The sequence below is a fragment of the Haliotis rufescens genome, unplaced genomic scaffold (assembly GCF_023055435.1).
Source record: "Haliotis rufescens isolate VD_foot unplaced genomic scaffold, xgHalRufe1.0.p SCAF_7, whole genome shotgun sequence".
In the NCBI taxonomy this organism is placed as follows: domain Eukaryota; kingdom Metazoa; phylum Mollusca; class Gastropoda; order Lepetellida; family Haliotidae; genus Haliotis; species Haliotis rufescens.
Genome location: NW_025964361.1, coordinates 16784450 through 16800413, shown reverse-complemented (window position 1 = coordinate 16800413; position 15964 = coordinate 16784450). Strand labels below are relative to the sequence as shown.

Genomic DNA, 15964 nt, shown 5'->3' with positions numbered 1-15964 from the left:
TATAGTCACTTTGGTATACAAAAACATACTTTAAAGTTCGGCTGTCACCAGGGAATCTGGATGTGGAGCTGGCTTGTCTTGGAACTCTGTACTGGTGGTTTATGGGTGATATAGGAGGCCTTTAGATAGTTCCACCTTCTGGCTAGAGGTTCCAGGATAGTTGGCTGTGTCCATTATTCGTTATAGAGGTTTTACATGAAACATAAAGAAAAGAGAGTTAGCATGTTCAAATAATATATATAAATTCATACTTCCTCAGTGTGTATGTAATATTTAAATTCATACTTCCTCAGTGTGTATGTAATATTTAGAAAAGAAAACAAATATGGTAATTATGATGTAAAAATCAGTACATAATTATTACAAAATGGTGTCATTACCAGGAAAGAATGTATGGGCGGCAAATTACACTGTGTATATCCTGGATCATAATCATGATAATAAGCTCCAATTTGTTATTCAATTATTAGATACATCATGTATACATATATATGTATCTGTGCATGTGGATATGCACTGATTATTACACTAATAAGGTATACAAAAAGTATAGTGTTGGAACACATGTATATCCTTTATAGAATTATTTGTTAGTGGCTTTCGTTACTTTTTGGTTTGTTTCCGTACAGTCTGGTTCATTTCAATTCGACTCGGTTGTTTTCAATTCGGTATGTCTCGCTTCGGTTCGTTTGGTGCGGTTCGTTATGATTCACAGTACGAGTGGCTTCGGTTTGGTTTGATCACGCTATGTTTTGCTTTTGTTCTGTTCGGTTCATTTCGATTTGCGGTATAGTTCGCTTTGGTTCGGTTCGGTTCATTTCACTTCGCTTTTGAGATTGGTTGATCAGGTCAATGTTAAAAATTTGTTGTGATACAAACAACTCAGATGATCAGGCTGATGCTATTTGTTCTCAGCTGGTGAGATTAGATAACCCAAAGTAAAAAGACTGGACACAAATAAACATAACAAGATACAGCTAATAGCTGTTTAGTGATTTGCACCGTTTATTCAGGAGATTTTGTGTAAGAATATGTTCATTTGACGTTTACAGAGGTATATAGAGATTGATCCTGGTATGGGATACTGGGTCTATGGGACATGTTTGTAGCATGGAGTAAAAGGTGTTGATGTCTCCATAGTCTTTATGTGGAAAAATAACCCTTTTGGATTTATAGATTTGTAGTTGAGACGGATGATATGGATAATAATCTTCAGGCTCATAGAACCACTGGGAGAGATCCTTCCAGCTGTCATCAAGGTAGCGCTGTATGAGGTGGGGAGGAACACTTTCAAAACAGTGTGTATGGTAATCATGGTTATTTTTGTTGTGGGTATGTGAGGTCTTAACGTAGCAGTCTCCTTGAATAATTTCAATGCCCATGACTCTCTTTATTCCATTACTTTGTACTTCTCGTAGGTGTTTTGGAATAAATGGATATGGTTTGACATCTAATTCTATGCATGGTTTGGTGTTTTCTTGCTCGACATTCCCTGACATTGTATTCCCTGACAGACCATTGCCTGATGCATTGTCTTGTGCTGATTCCTTTTGGTCGAAAAACTTATGATTCTTCAGTGGATGTTTTCGTCGTTTTCCTGACATACTTCTTTTGAGGTGAAATTCTCTCCGAATGGAGTCTGGGATGCTGCTGCCATACTCCCATGTGTTTCCCCTTTCTGGATCATTCCATTTTACTCTGTAGTGGATTTTGCCATTTGCTCTCTTGGAACTTACAATTGAGTGGATGTCCTCTGGATTGAAGACCTGAGGGATATCCTTGGTTTGATTACCTGATGTTGGACTTGGATTTGGAGGTTGTACCTGGCTGTTGTCAAGTTGTTTTCTGGATTTTTGCTGGTGATGCTTACTATTCACTCCTCTTTTCCCTTTGTTTACCTTTTCATTTACCTTGGTTGGAGCACTAGAACCTGGTGTGGCATGATTTTCCTTCGTAATTGTTGTACTGGGACTTGCAGGTTTTTCTGTTGTATTTGGAACAGGGTTTTTCTTCTTTGTCAGAGTCTTTTGTTGTGAATTCTTGTTGCCTTTCTGTCGTTGAGCTTGTTGACTGTGAATTGTTGCTGTCAGGCTGTGAATCATTGAGTGGTTCCTCATTGTCATCCATGACTCCTGAATCTATGTTAATGGTGTCATTGAGGTATGGTTCGGGAGGATACTGTGGACGATCAGCATGATCAAAATATGGCTTCAGACGGTTGGCATGGACCAGTGGTTTGTGTATTTTATTGTCAGAACTTCGGCATAGTTTGTAGGTATAATTTGGACCTGTATAGATGATATAATAGCTACCATACCACTTTTTGGTTAATTTGTTGGAAAGGCCTTTTTCAACTTTTTGACAATAAAGGCAAACTCTTTGACATGGGGCATATTCTGGTTCTTTTGCCTTACGATTATAGTGTTCAGAATACACCTCCTTAGCCTGTGCAGTGTTTTCAGCTGCAATTGTTCTAGTGATTTCCAGCTCAAGCAAATTTGAAAGATAACTTTTGTTATTGTGGCCTAAATTTTCTTTTAGAATTTATGCTACATCTTGTGGAGTTCTCATTTCTCAGCCAAAAAGCATAATGTATGGGGACTTTTGTGTCGATACAATTGGGGCCATGTGATGCCAGGAATAAAACGGGGCCAATCATTTTGAGACTTGTTACAATAGGCTCTTAGTGACTGATTGATATATGAATTGAGCCTTTCTACACAGCTGTTTGTTTGACGGTGGTATGGGCTGGTATTGGGCAAATTTTCGACCTCTGTCTGAAATTAAGGTCCTTGGAGCGTCATACCGACAAAATATTTCTCTGACGAGAACATCTGTTACTTCTTTGGCTTCTTGGTTTAATGAACTTGTCCGCATGGCCTTTCCATCTTTGTGGAAGGAATCGGTATGGGATGCCTTCATCAATTTCAAAAGTAATGGCTTCGATAAGAATCTTTTGACGGTCCTTTTCGTCTTATGGAAGGACATCCTCCTCTTTGTACTCAAAGATTTGGATGAAATCTGGACAAATCCTGATGACGTAAGATTGTATGTTCTTTTATACTTACCTCAACCATTTTGTCTTGTGTAAAATCAGTATTTGCAGCATGTAATGCTGCAACAACATTAACTGGTACTGACTGATAATCCTCTTCATATTCAAAACTGACTGACCAAAGTTGTCTGTGTATCTGATTCTACGCGATTGACAAAAGGTGTGCAAATATCCTCAGTCTGAGTTGTCTGTGTGACCTTTGAGGTATTGGCAAGATTGTGGTATTGCTAGTTAATTTGCCTTGCTGAGATGAGGTTACTGAGAATACTGTTTTCTCAGCATCTTGTTCTGTCTGATCATTACAGTTAATATTTTCCTCATATTCCCTATATGAGAGAGCATCGGCATTCCCATTGGCTTTGCCGCTGCGGTGAATTATGTCAAAAGTGTAGGTAGAAAGTTCCAAAGACCATCGCTCTAACCTATATGTGGCATCCTTGATAGATTTCAACTGGAGCTAAGCCTTCCTTTTCTGTAATGCTCCAGTTCTTTTCACTGCCATGAAGAGCTCTACCGCCAAAAGCTATTGGATGTTCATTTTTTTCTCATCTTTTTGACTCAAAACAAAATCTATGCTCATATCACTGGCATCAGTTGCGAGAAGAAATTCTTTGTCAAAATTTGGATAAGCCAGAACAGATGTATTACTCATAGCATATTAGAGTGTGTTGAATGCCTGAATACACTCAAGTATCCATTGGAACTTTGGTGTCTTTCCTACTTCTGCCTCTGAATGCTTCTTTATTAAGCATTGTTTGTGAGGCCTAAGAAGGAGCGAATCTGTTTTTGTGATTTGGGCACTGGAAAGCTTCTAACTGCTTGAATCTTTTTGTCATCAACTTGAACACCTCCATATGATAAAACATGACCCTGAAAAGAAACTTTGTCTGTTGCAAAGTTGTATTTGGATGGCTTTAGTGTTAATTTTGCCTGTTTGAGATAATAAAATACTTGCTCCAAATGCTGGAGATGCTCTTCAAAGTTTTTGCTGTAGATTATCAAATCATCAATGTAAATCAGTGCAACCTTAAAAAGCATCTTTCTTAGTACTTTGCTCATGAGCTGCTGAAAACAAAGCGGATAATTTGTCAAAACTTGGGGCAATCGTTTGAACTGATAATGGCCTTGATGGGTGACAAAAGCAGTTTTGTGCTTTGAATCTTCATCTAGTGGCACTTGGAAGAAGCCATTAGCAAGGTCTAAAGTTGAGAAGATCTTAGTTTGTGCACTGGCGATGTGATCAACAACATCATCAAAAACAGGAAGAGGCCATGACATTGGTAAAGTGAGAGAATTCAACTTTCTGTAGTCACAAACAAATCTATATGAGCCATCACGTTTCTTGACTAGGATAATGGGAGCTGAATACATAGAACTGGACTCCTCGATCAAATCATACTTCAGAAAATCATCTATAAGTTCTTCAGTGACTTTTTGGAGATGTGGAGATTGGCGAAATGGTCTACACTTGACGGGTGGGTGTTGCCAGTGTCAATAATGTATTGGTGCATGTCAGTCTTTCGTAAATCAGCAAGACTCGTTGAGAACATGTCTCTATTTTGTCTAAGTAGTCTGTGTCGTTAGTCTGGAGTCAGTTGTGTATTGGTCAAATCAAATCCTAAATCAAATCCAGTGCAATTTTAACTCTTTCAACACCGTAGGCCGGTTATCCGGCCAAGAGGCATCGAGTCCCCAGACACCGTTGGCCGGTTAACTGGCCAAGCCGTAGTCACGTCAAAATAATATATATTTTTATGGACCTACCTGTGATATCATTCATTTATTAAATCTATCACACTTCACAATGTCTAAAATACGTATTCCATTTCAATTTATCATTTTTTATCGATAAATTAAAAAATTATTTACTATTTCCCGAGATGTTATTGAAAATAAAATTCTCGGACACAAATTTCGACAACGGGTCCACATCGAACATGTCAAAGAGCAAAATAAAGATGTTCTAAACAATTCTTTAAAATCAACAAAAATATATCTAAAAGTAATCAAACTTACATCTAAGTTATTATTTCCATCTTTCGTGCGATCGCGTGTAATGTAAGTCAAATGACATCTCGGCTTTCGTCGCCTTAAAAATTTTCGGCTCAGACACGATGTTTAATGCAAAAATATATACATGAAAAGTCTTTGTCACAGCTCGTAACCTAGCACGATACATTCACGAAGTTTTATATTTTTAATATATATCGTGATTTCCTGCTTAAAACGTTCAAAATAACACGATTTAACAAAAATCTTTCGCCAACTTCTGAAATTTATCAAACACGAGCTTGGTATCACAGCTGTAATTTGATTGGCTGCATTAGGTCATGTGCTCAGATTTGACCAATCACGAAACTTGTAGCAGATTTCGGCAAGAAAGCGTCACTAGAAACCAATTTTAATCCAATGAAATTGCTTGTTATAACTACGGAAAAAAACCAGGCGATGTTACGAGCGTGTAGATGAAGGAAAAAGCTTTCTAGCGATGTGTCATATGCCATTCTTCAATGAACGTGTTATTCATACAAAGCCTCGAAAACGGCGGTATTTCTTCATGTTACTGAGCGGACAGCCGCTGTTATCGGGAAATGGGTGATGACAGAAACTATTTATAATTCTTTTTAAAATGATTTACCAATTACGTAAACAATGAAAATAAAACAGAATTAGGTAAGTGGATTTTATGAAATCTTATATTTGCCGAAAAACGTCAAGTTTTCGCTTCCTTGGTCCTTAATCTGGATGTTAACAACGTGTTAGCTTACATTTTTTATTTACAAAGAACTTAATTAAGTTGTAAATGCATTATTTTAAATAATGTGAAAAACGTAACTTTAATATTTATAAACCATAGGATCAGACCTTTCAAATGGTGTATAACATGTAGTAGCAAATATATTTTAAAGCAGATATTTTCTTTGATAAATGTTGGCTTCATCTATCACACAAGAGTCTCTGGGAACTCGGTGTCCCAGCAGTAAACACTTCTGGTTGACTGGTGTTGAAAGAGTTAACAGGTCCCTGGTGTCATTGTCTCTCTTCTCATTATCAGTGTTAACGGTACTTATGAATGGTTGGTCAGAGTCAATTTCAAAAACAGTCTTTGTCAATGTAACTAATTCTACAACTGTACCCTTCTCTAGAAGCTTTTCTTCTTGGGAAGGATTCATAAGCCTAAATGTAGCAGTTTTGCTTTTTTTGCTTTAGAAAGAGTTCTACAACCTGCTACTTCAGAATGAGCAGTGAGGGAAGCAATGGGTTGAATGAAAATGAGGGATTCCTCTTTGGCCTCTGGCAGCCTTACCTTGAAATGAATTTCACTCTGAGGGGGGATGTAAATCTGATCTATTGGTTTTGCTAATCAACAAATCTCTTGCACCGAATTGGCTATGAAATTGATATATTGCCTATCTGAGGTGCTGTTGTCAAGTTTCAAGGAATGACAGCTATAATCTAAGACTGCATCATTGTCATCAAGGAAGTTTTCACCTAGTATCACTGCTTTTGGGTGTGTAGGAAGAACATAGAATCTTTGTGAAAATTCCTGATCCTCAATGACAAAATCTAACATAACTGAACCTAACACTTTATGCAATTCGCCGCCAGCACCTATAAACCTGTGGAAAAGGTGAGTTTCCAAGAGTAACGTTTGCTCAGAAAAGTAGACGAAAGGCAACAAATGGATGCCCCTGTATCTACTAAACAATGTGTTGTTTTTGTACTAAATTTTGCCTGAATTACACTTTTGGCAAGGGGTGTAACTAAAGACACTGTTGGAATTTCACTTTCAAAGTTACTTTTCATTCCAGACTCCATATTTGCCATGACACCTATTAGTATGTACCGTACTAAAAATAAAGAAAGACAAGTAATCAACCATGAAATGAAGTACTTACAATATTTGAAGACTTTTTCTTCCTTGGTTGGTGTCTTTGGAGGAGTTGGTTGTCTTCAATACAGTGTTGAGGTCAGAGGTTGATGCAGCTTGCTCGTTATTCCATTAGATGATCACGGTTGAACATGTCCTCTACTGGGTTCTTGTAGCTGGTTGTAGTTAGTTCCTGGGCTCCGTGGTTTCAAAATCGATGATTCTCCGCCAAATTATTATGGTTCTGTTCGGATGAACAAACTTTCCAAATGGCGTGCTGGTTTTCTTGGGGGAATTAGTCAGCAAAGAGCCGGAATCACAGGAGACTAATCAAAATTTTATTTACAAGAACAATTAACAATGAACAATATCTTAACTATAGCTGTGGATGCCGCAGAGAGTCGCACCAGTTAGGATTGATTGATGCTGACTTTACCGAGTTCGGTAAACAAAGTACTTTTCACTGGTGACTCAAGGGCAGGCAACTCTATATTACCATGATATGACTATTTTGTGGCATGATATGTGTGGAATATGTGGTTTACATCACATTCTGTTTTGTATTATGCATAATCAGTATCGATACGACCCAGGTTGGGTCAAGGGACATCATCCAATGAATGGTTTTTTTTCTTACCAATTTTGAATGGGTAATACCACTTCAAAAACATTCCAGAAACTATCATAAAATTGTTAACATATATACTTACCAGAAGCCATGAGATACCACAACTAGTTACATATTCGATCAAGCGATGAAATATCATGCTTAGATTTGCCTAAGCAAACAGTCCACATGGGGTGTGTATCACCAGATTTACCTATACCGCAATGACATCAAACAGCCCGCAATTATACGTCAGACTACGTCTTTATAGATCAAGTGACCATATTGCTGGCTCTCCGTAGGGCTTCGATGACAGCATGTGGAGCCGTACAACCAATGTAAACAAAGGATAACGACGCAAATGGAAATATTTTTTCACGTTTTATGGTATTTTCTCAATCAAAGTAACCATCCTATGATATATATTTGGCATTTATCTAAATGTGTAGACTTGTAACAATGAAAATGAAACAGATGAAAAACATATGCAATATGTTTGACTATGTAAGATGAGACCAATCGTCACATGGCGCTGGCAGGGGTACTATGCTTGACGCATGGAACTCGAAAGAGAGAGTGATTTCGGCATTCGCACTGGGAACAGCGGCACAGGTGGGCTACAGTCTGTAGTACAGAGCTGGCGATGATAGCTTGGCTCCTATTTCAGAGTTCTTTAATTTTAAACTGATTCCAGTCCATACTCCTTCTTTTCGTGTTCTATGCGTGTAAATGTTTGTGATTCATACGTACCAGTAGAAAACTGCTTGACACCGAACGCATCGCTTCATTACGGAAAAAATCTGACCACAACTGGCGCAACACGGAACAGCCGCCATCATAACTGCTTCCATGGAGACGCAAACGTAGCACGCGCTGTCATGGAGCTTGCTGAAGTGTGGCGAGGAGCGTAAGTTGATTCCCGGCTCCACATGCGCGTCTGTAGCGACCAGAACTGGGATAAACAGTCCACAATTTCGCAAAACACCATTTACTGCGGTAATTCTTTCGGTTAGCTCTAAAACGCATGGCGATATATATGCGGAATATGATTTAGTTTATATTGTTTTTTGGGGAGGGGACCGTCCTGAATATGGTCTTTTGTATATTTCCATGTTCCATTCCAAATAAATAACCCACATTAAATTCTTCACTATAAATTGGAAACATCTTCAGTTATTATTATTATTTTGTTAGTTTGTACTTGACAAATATTCACACGCCTTTCTGTGCGGCAATTCACATTTATGCACAAATGTCACTGTGTCTGTACGATATTTCTTTTAACAAATTATGTTATAATTAGATCAATAATTGAAATCAAGGATGTGTTTCTACATCACATTGTGGTCACAATAGTGTATAGAATGTAATGGAATCGGCCATATTACAAAAGTAAAAGCGGTAACTCGGGAGGTTTCTGAAATATTTCGGATTGTGGCCGTTAAATAAAAGAGCCTCGACACAATATGCATTCCATTTAGTTTTTGTTTTGTTTGTAACTGTAAACAGTTTTCCGTATTCTGTTGTTTGTGGCCCAATTTAACTTGCGGTCTCCTCCAATCCCACGATGGGAATAGAAATGCAAAACATGTATCCTCATTAATTTATTTAATGTAACTGTACTGAAGGGAGTCCTTGTAATTCACACATGAGTAGATGTGAGAAATCATATTTATATCATTTCAAAACAATTATTTCACTTGCCTCTGCATTTAGACAAGCTCTGTCCACTTCTTTTAATTAGTTCGATGGGTTAATTGTATATGGTTTGCCAGAAGATTGAGTCGAAAATTACACAAGATGAAAGTGTTTAATAATTCTTTTTACAAAGTTACGGGGAAGTACACAGGTACATCGGGCATAAAATATACATTACTCAAAATGAAACGCGGGGTGTTGTATATCAGACATGTTATATGCATCATTATAAATGAAAGACGCGGGGGAGTATGTATATCGGGTATAAACTATACATCACTCAGAACGATAGATAACGATAGAGGGTTTGTATCGGATGTATTATATTATAACTTTACTTAACCCTATCGTATATACATGATGCAGGTAATGCAAGCTCAGAAGTTTGGTGTGCAAATTTATAATAAATGTATAAATATAAATGTATAACTAACAGATATAAGCGGTAAGACGGATATGATGGCTCATGCATGCACCAGTAAACCAGACCTAACAGAAAGGAGTATATAGTTACTCCATAGTGTTTTAGGAACCAGACAGTTTCAATTTGAAATAAAGGAAAGATATATTGAAGCAAGTCGAAATAATATATTTATATATTTAGCCTAAAATCACGATGATCCATGGACAGTGCATTGTGTATGTCTATGTTGGGCATTGCTTAAAATATACCCACGGCTTCGCTTGTCATGAGAGGCGACAATCGATGGTTGGTTGGTTGGTTGTTTAACGCCGCACTGAGCAATATTCCAGCTATATGACGGCGGTCTGTAAATAATCGAGTCTGTACCAGACAATCCAGTGATAGACATCATGAGCATCGATCCATGCAATTGGGATACGATGACATGCATCAACCAAGTCAGTGAGCCAGACCACCCGATCCCGTTAGTCGCCTTTACGAGAAGCATAGTCGCCTTTTAGGGCAAGCATGGATTGCTGAAAAGACCTATTCTACCCCGGATCTTCACGGGCACCACAGTCGATGGACCGGGTGGGCATGCTTGTATAGTGACTTTGTTAATTGTGTGTCATGTACCCCGATATAAATACATGTAAATAAACGATTGGTTTAAGTATGAACAACGTCCCACGCCGACATGTACGATGTCTCGCAATCAACCAAATAACGAACCTGACTACCCGAGGCTCGTTAGTCGCCTCTCATTATACGATTCTAAGCCGGACTCCCCATCCGATCAAGGGAATATTACCTGCATGGTCAGCTTTGCTGTTTCTGGTTCTTGCAGTAAAATGTTGGTCCAAATGGGCAGAGAGCAAAATAGTGATTGATATTATAAGCAAACACCCAGCACGTCGGAGGACGTTGAACCTCCGATCCATGAAGTCACCTAGTAAGACAATTAAAATTAAGCATGTGTTGCTGGGGACCACTTCTACACGAAATCAACTGCCTGAGTGGTCTAGTGGATAGACACGTCTGCAGAAGGAGGGAGTAAGTGGGTGAATATGTATTTACACTGCTTTTAGCAGCATTCCTGGAGTATCATGGCACAGGCCACCAGAAATAGGGTTTACTCATTGAACACATGATGGGAATCAAACCGGGCCTTCGACACGACGAGCGAACGCTTTGACCAATACGCTAACCAATCGCACCCCTGACAGCTGAAGGTAAAATACACGGAATAAGATAGTACCTGTGCTTGGCGATTGACATCACGTGGATAAAAGAACTGTACACAGTACATATTCTGTTTTACAAAACTCATGTAAGAATCCATGTATTACCTTCACCCTCACTCGGTAAATACAAGAATTTCTGAATTCTGACACTCCTTGTGTAACACACTTACTGGTATAATACTGCTATAAAAGTACCAATCATGACCTCTCTCAATATTTGCTAAGTTTGTGGTCCTAATCACTTTCAAAAGCTAAAATTAATTATTAATATTCAACAGTTAATAAATTTTAAAGGAGTTATGCCGCTTCTGGACGGTTTGATTACAGTAATACAAGGGTAAATATCTAATCAATTATTAATAAAAATCAGCTACAAGTATTCCATTAATTGTACATGTGACAGGGCTATTCCATTTCTGGTCAAAGGGACATGAGTGATAATATAGTAAAAGGTCTCTTAAAAATAGCAGTATTGACCCATTACATTAAGATTCTGTCCATAAGCGTGAAATGTTATTTACTATCTGCAGCCAAGAATAAATCTTAAGATTCCATTAATTGTAGATTTTATAGGTGTTATCCCATTTCTGGTCAAGCTGATATGAGTCATAATATAGTCAAAAATCTCTTAAAATTAGAAATATTGACCCATTACATTTAGGCCTTTGTTCAAAGGATTAAAATGTTATTTACTATCATCAACTGAGAAGAAATCTTAAGATTCCATTAATTGTAGATTTTAAAGGAATTATCCTACTTCTGGTCAAGGTGATATGAGTCATAAAATAGTCAAAAATCTCTTAAAACTAGAAATATTGACCCATTACATTCAGATTCTGTCCACAAGTGTGAAATATAATTTACTATCATCAACCGAGAAAAAATCTTAAGATTCCATTAATTGTAGATTTTAAAGGCATTATCCCACTTCAGGTCAAGGTGATATGAGTGATAATATAGTCAAAAATCTCTTAAAATTAGTATTATTGACCCATTACATAAAGATTCTGCTCACAAGTGTGAAATATTATTTACTATCATCAACCAAGAAGAAATCTTAAGATTCCATTAATTGTAGATTTTAAAGGCATTATCCCACTTCTGGTCAAGCTGATATGAGTCATAATATAGTCAAAAATCTCTTAAAATTAGAAATATTGACCCATTACATAAAGATTCTGTCTACAAGTGCGAAATATTATTTACTATCATCAACCAAGAAGAAATCTTAAGATTCCATTAAATGTAGATTTTAAAGGCATTATCCCACTTCTGGTCAAGCTGATATGAGTCATAATATAGTCAAAAATCTCTTATAATTAGAAATATTGACCCATTGCATTCAGATTCTGCTCACAAGTGTGAAATGTTATTTACTATCTGCAGCCAAGAAGAAATCTTAAGATTCCATTAAATGTAGATTTTAAAGGCATTATCCCACTTCTGGTCAAGGTGATATGAGTCATAATATAGTCAAAAATCTCTTAAAATTAGAAATATTGACCAAATTACATTTAGACCTTTGTTCATAGGTTTGAAATGTTATTTACTATCATCAACCCAAGAAGAAATCTTAAGATTCCATTAAATGTAGATTTTAAAGGCATTATCCCACTTCTGGTCAAGCTGAGATGAGTCATAATATAGTCAAAAATCTCTTAAAACTAGAAATATTGACCCATTACATTCAGATGTACCGAATGGGATAATTCAGAATCTTAAGATTCCATTAATTGTAGATTTTAAAGGCATTAATTATCCCACTTCTGGTCAAGGTGATATGAGTGATAATATAGTCAAAAATCTCTTAAAATTAGAAATATTGACCCATTACATAAAGATTCTGTCCACAAGCGTGAAATATTATTTACTATCATCAACCGACAAGAAATCTTAAGATTCCATTAACTGTAGATTTTTAAGGTGTTATTCCATTTATGGTTGAGCGAGTAAGTGACTATGGTTTTATGCTGCTTTTAGCAATATTCCAGCAATATCACTGGGGGACACCAGAAATGGGCTTCACACATTGTACCCATATTGGGAATCAACCCGGGTCTTCGGCGTCACGAGCGAATGATTTAACCACTAGGCTACCTGACCGCCCCCATTTATGGTTGAGGTGATATGAGTGATAAATAGAGGTTATCACGCGAGTGTGTTTGGGGATGGTAAATATCCTGTATTAGGAATAAACATTGTATTTAGCGAACCTTGGCTTGTTAAATACATAGTAATTGATATTTCTCCAGATTCCCGATGGTTAATTCTGACTTGATCGCGGAATGACAAGGGCGATGCCATGTTTGTTTATGAACAGTGAAAGTAGTCCCAACTTGACCTTTGATATTTGCATCCCTATCCGCATATGACCCCAACGGATATCGTTTTTATCCATTGGCTTTATTCTGCTGAGAAACCTACCCATTATATGATAATACAGTATAAAATCTCATAAAATTAGAAATATTGACCCATTACATTCAGATTCTGTTAGAAATGTTATTAAATACCATCAGCTGAAAGAAAATCTTAAGATTCCATTAACTGTAGAATTTACAGGTGTTCTCCCTCTTTCTGGTCGAGGCCATATAAGTAATAATATATACTGAACAAAAGTTCCTGTGACATTGAATAAGATTTAATGCAAAGTTATGTTTTTTACCAAATCTGAAACAATTTCGGTTTGCAACAGATAAAAGACTCCTGTAAATGTTCAAATGGTTTAATTTGCCATACTGACCTCAGTAAATGCGTGATTTCATAAAAAAAACATGAACATGCCAAAATGTCACTTTACAAATCAATAGTGTGTGTGTCCACCTCTGGCTGCAATGCAAGCAACACATCTTCGTCTCATGGAATAGACCAGGCGTCGCACAAAGTCCTGTGGGATATCTGTCCATATCTGCTGGAGCATGTTTGAAGTCCTACCGTGTCTGTTGAACACGTGGTTTACGTTGAAGGCGCCGATCTATCTCATCCCATATGTGCTCGATTGGTGAGAGATCAGGGGAGCAAGCCGGCCAGGGGATGACAATTACGTTGGTTTGTTGAAGAGAATCCTGAACAAGTCGAACAATATGAGGCCGGGCATTGTCATGTTGAAAGGTAATGCCTGGGCCACGACGACTCAAAAACGGTAGAACAACAGGGCCAATGATCTCGTCGCGGTAGCGCTGTCCATTGAGATTTCCCTCTACCACTATCAAACAGGTCCTCTGTCTTGCTGTAATCACACCCCATACCATAATGCTGCTGCCCCCGAACCAATCTTCTTCCATGACACAACGTAACATTCACCTCGACGTAGGTACACACGAATCCGTCCATCGCTGTGGCTGAGGTGAAAATGAGACTCGTCTGGCGGGTCTTCTGGCGACAATCCCTGCACATCTGAGGTGTTGACATACGGTTTGTGAAGATATTCGTCAAAGGCCAGGGATGCTTCTTTCAGTCACTGTTGCTGGTTGGAATCGATTTCGTAGGTGTATTGTTCAAATCAAGTTGTCTCGTCGATTATTGGTTACGGGTGGCCTGCCACTCCGAGGATGGTCTCTGACTGCATTCGTCTGTTGCCAATGTTGCCATAAACACCAAATGGCTCACAGGCGCTCATTTTCGGACAAGCGTGGCATTTCGTAATGTGGAATAATTGCGTAATTTTGTTGTTTTTCCGAGTAGTTGTTGTCAGCACGATGCTAAACAATGCATATGGAATCCGGTTAACGCACATGTTTTTGTACCCATTCTTGGGTAGTGAAATGCATGGGGCTTGCATAAAAGTCAACTTTTGCATGGAATGCATGCCTTTCTGTAGCAGTTGCGTTTTTGTGACTAGATTCCATACATGTACTACAATATTGAAAACCAAACTTTACTTGTTTGAAAAATACACTAAAATATTGGTGTCACAGGAACTTTTCTTGTTGAGTATAGTACATGTAGTACCTGGCAAATAAAACGAGAACAAAGAAGTACTGCTTATTACCATAGTTAATGTATGGAGATCTACTTGAATGTTGAGGTAAAATGTACATATTGATAATCTATGTCAGGCAGAATAGTTTCTTTTTGTCTTTGCTTCAGGAGTTCAGACATGGTGTACAAAGTATTAGTAAGAATTAGTCTTCAGGCGAATCATATGTCCTGTGATGAAAATATGAGGGCTATATTGAATTTTACTTATCGCATACATGACAACACTTTCAAAGACATGTTAGAAGGGGTTACTTTGATCAGAAACATTATTCTTCAAGGTCAAATTGTTGGTTCTCGGACTCGCTCCAAGAGAGCATTGCTACCTTTTATTGGTGAATTCTCACACAATTTATTTGGTGCCGCCCTGACAGTGATGTGAACATAATATGACAACATATCAATATCTTATCAAACAGAATGAGAGCTGAAGAAGCAGCTTTTAATGTGTCACAGGATTACATGGGTTCGTACATATCTAAGGCCAATGACAGAATGGATGGTTTGAAGCAAGGTATAATTGCAAATCATAATGAATTGACTGAACTGATAAAGGTAGAGGATGATAAGATATGATGGTTTCAGGCCATCTTTGCACATTGGATACAACTTGTTGCAAAGGAGTTACATTTTGCTACTATGGTTGAAAGGAAGATTAATCAGTTGAGCACAGGATTATATAAGTTGTTACAAAATGTACTATCACCTGAGTTGATACCTTTCCGACATTTAAGGCATGCTCTATCAAAAAAGGAGAGCATTAAAGGATAAATATCCAAATTTCCATCTGGTTCATAAGAATTTGCCATACTATTACACAGCTACCAAGGTACATTACATAAGACATGACAGTACTGTTTATGTCACTATGATGTTACCGGTAACATCAAAAGATAGAGAAACACAACTTTATCGAGTTAAGTCATTCCCAATTCCTCTAAATCACACTTCTGGTGATGCCACAGTGGTTGGGGAGACAATATCATATATTGCCAATTCTACAGTTGACGAGACGTTTTTGGAATTCACAAGTGATCAATATGAACTTTGCACTCCAAATCATATGCTTATAAAATGCCACAATCTACCAGCTCAAATATCATTTCAA

General features: G+C 37.7%; 1 protein-coding gene across 1 annotated transcript in view; it reads right to left on the bottom strand.

The window, feature by feature from the left end:
* LOC124151839 overlaps positions 1–8538 on the bottom strand; it is a 41481-nt gene extending 32943 nt beyond the window's left edge. Inside the window, exon 1 of the mRNA XM_046524494.2 lies at positions 8284–8538. Coding sequence (XP_046380450.1) covers positions 8284–8384 — 101 coding nt within the window. The 5' untranslated portion in view covers positions 8385–8538. The remainder of the gene's footprint in view (positions 1–8283) is intronic.
* Positions 8539–15964: the final 7426 nt, after the last annotated feature.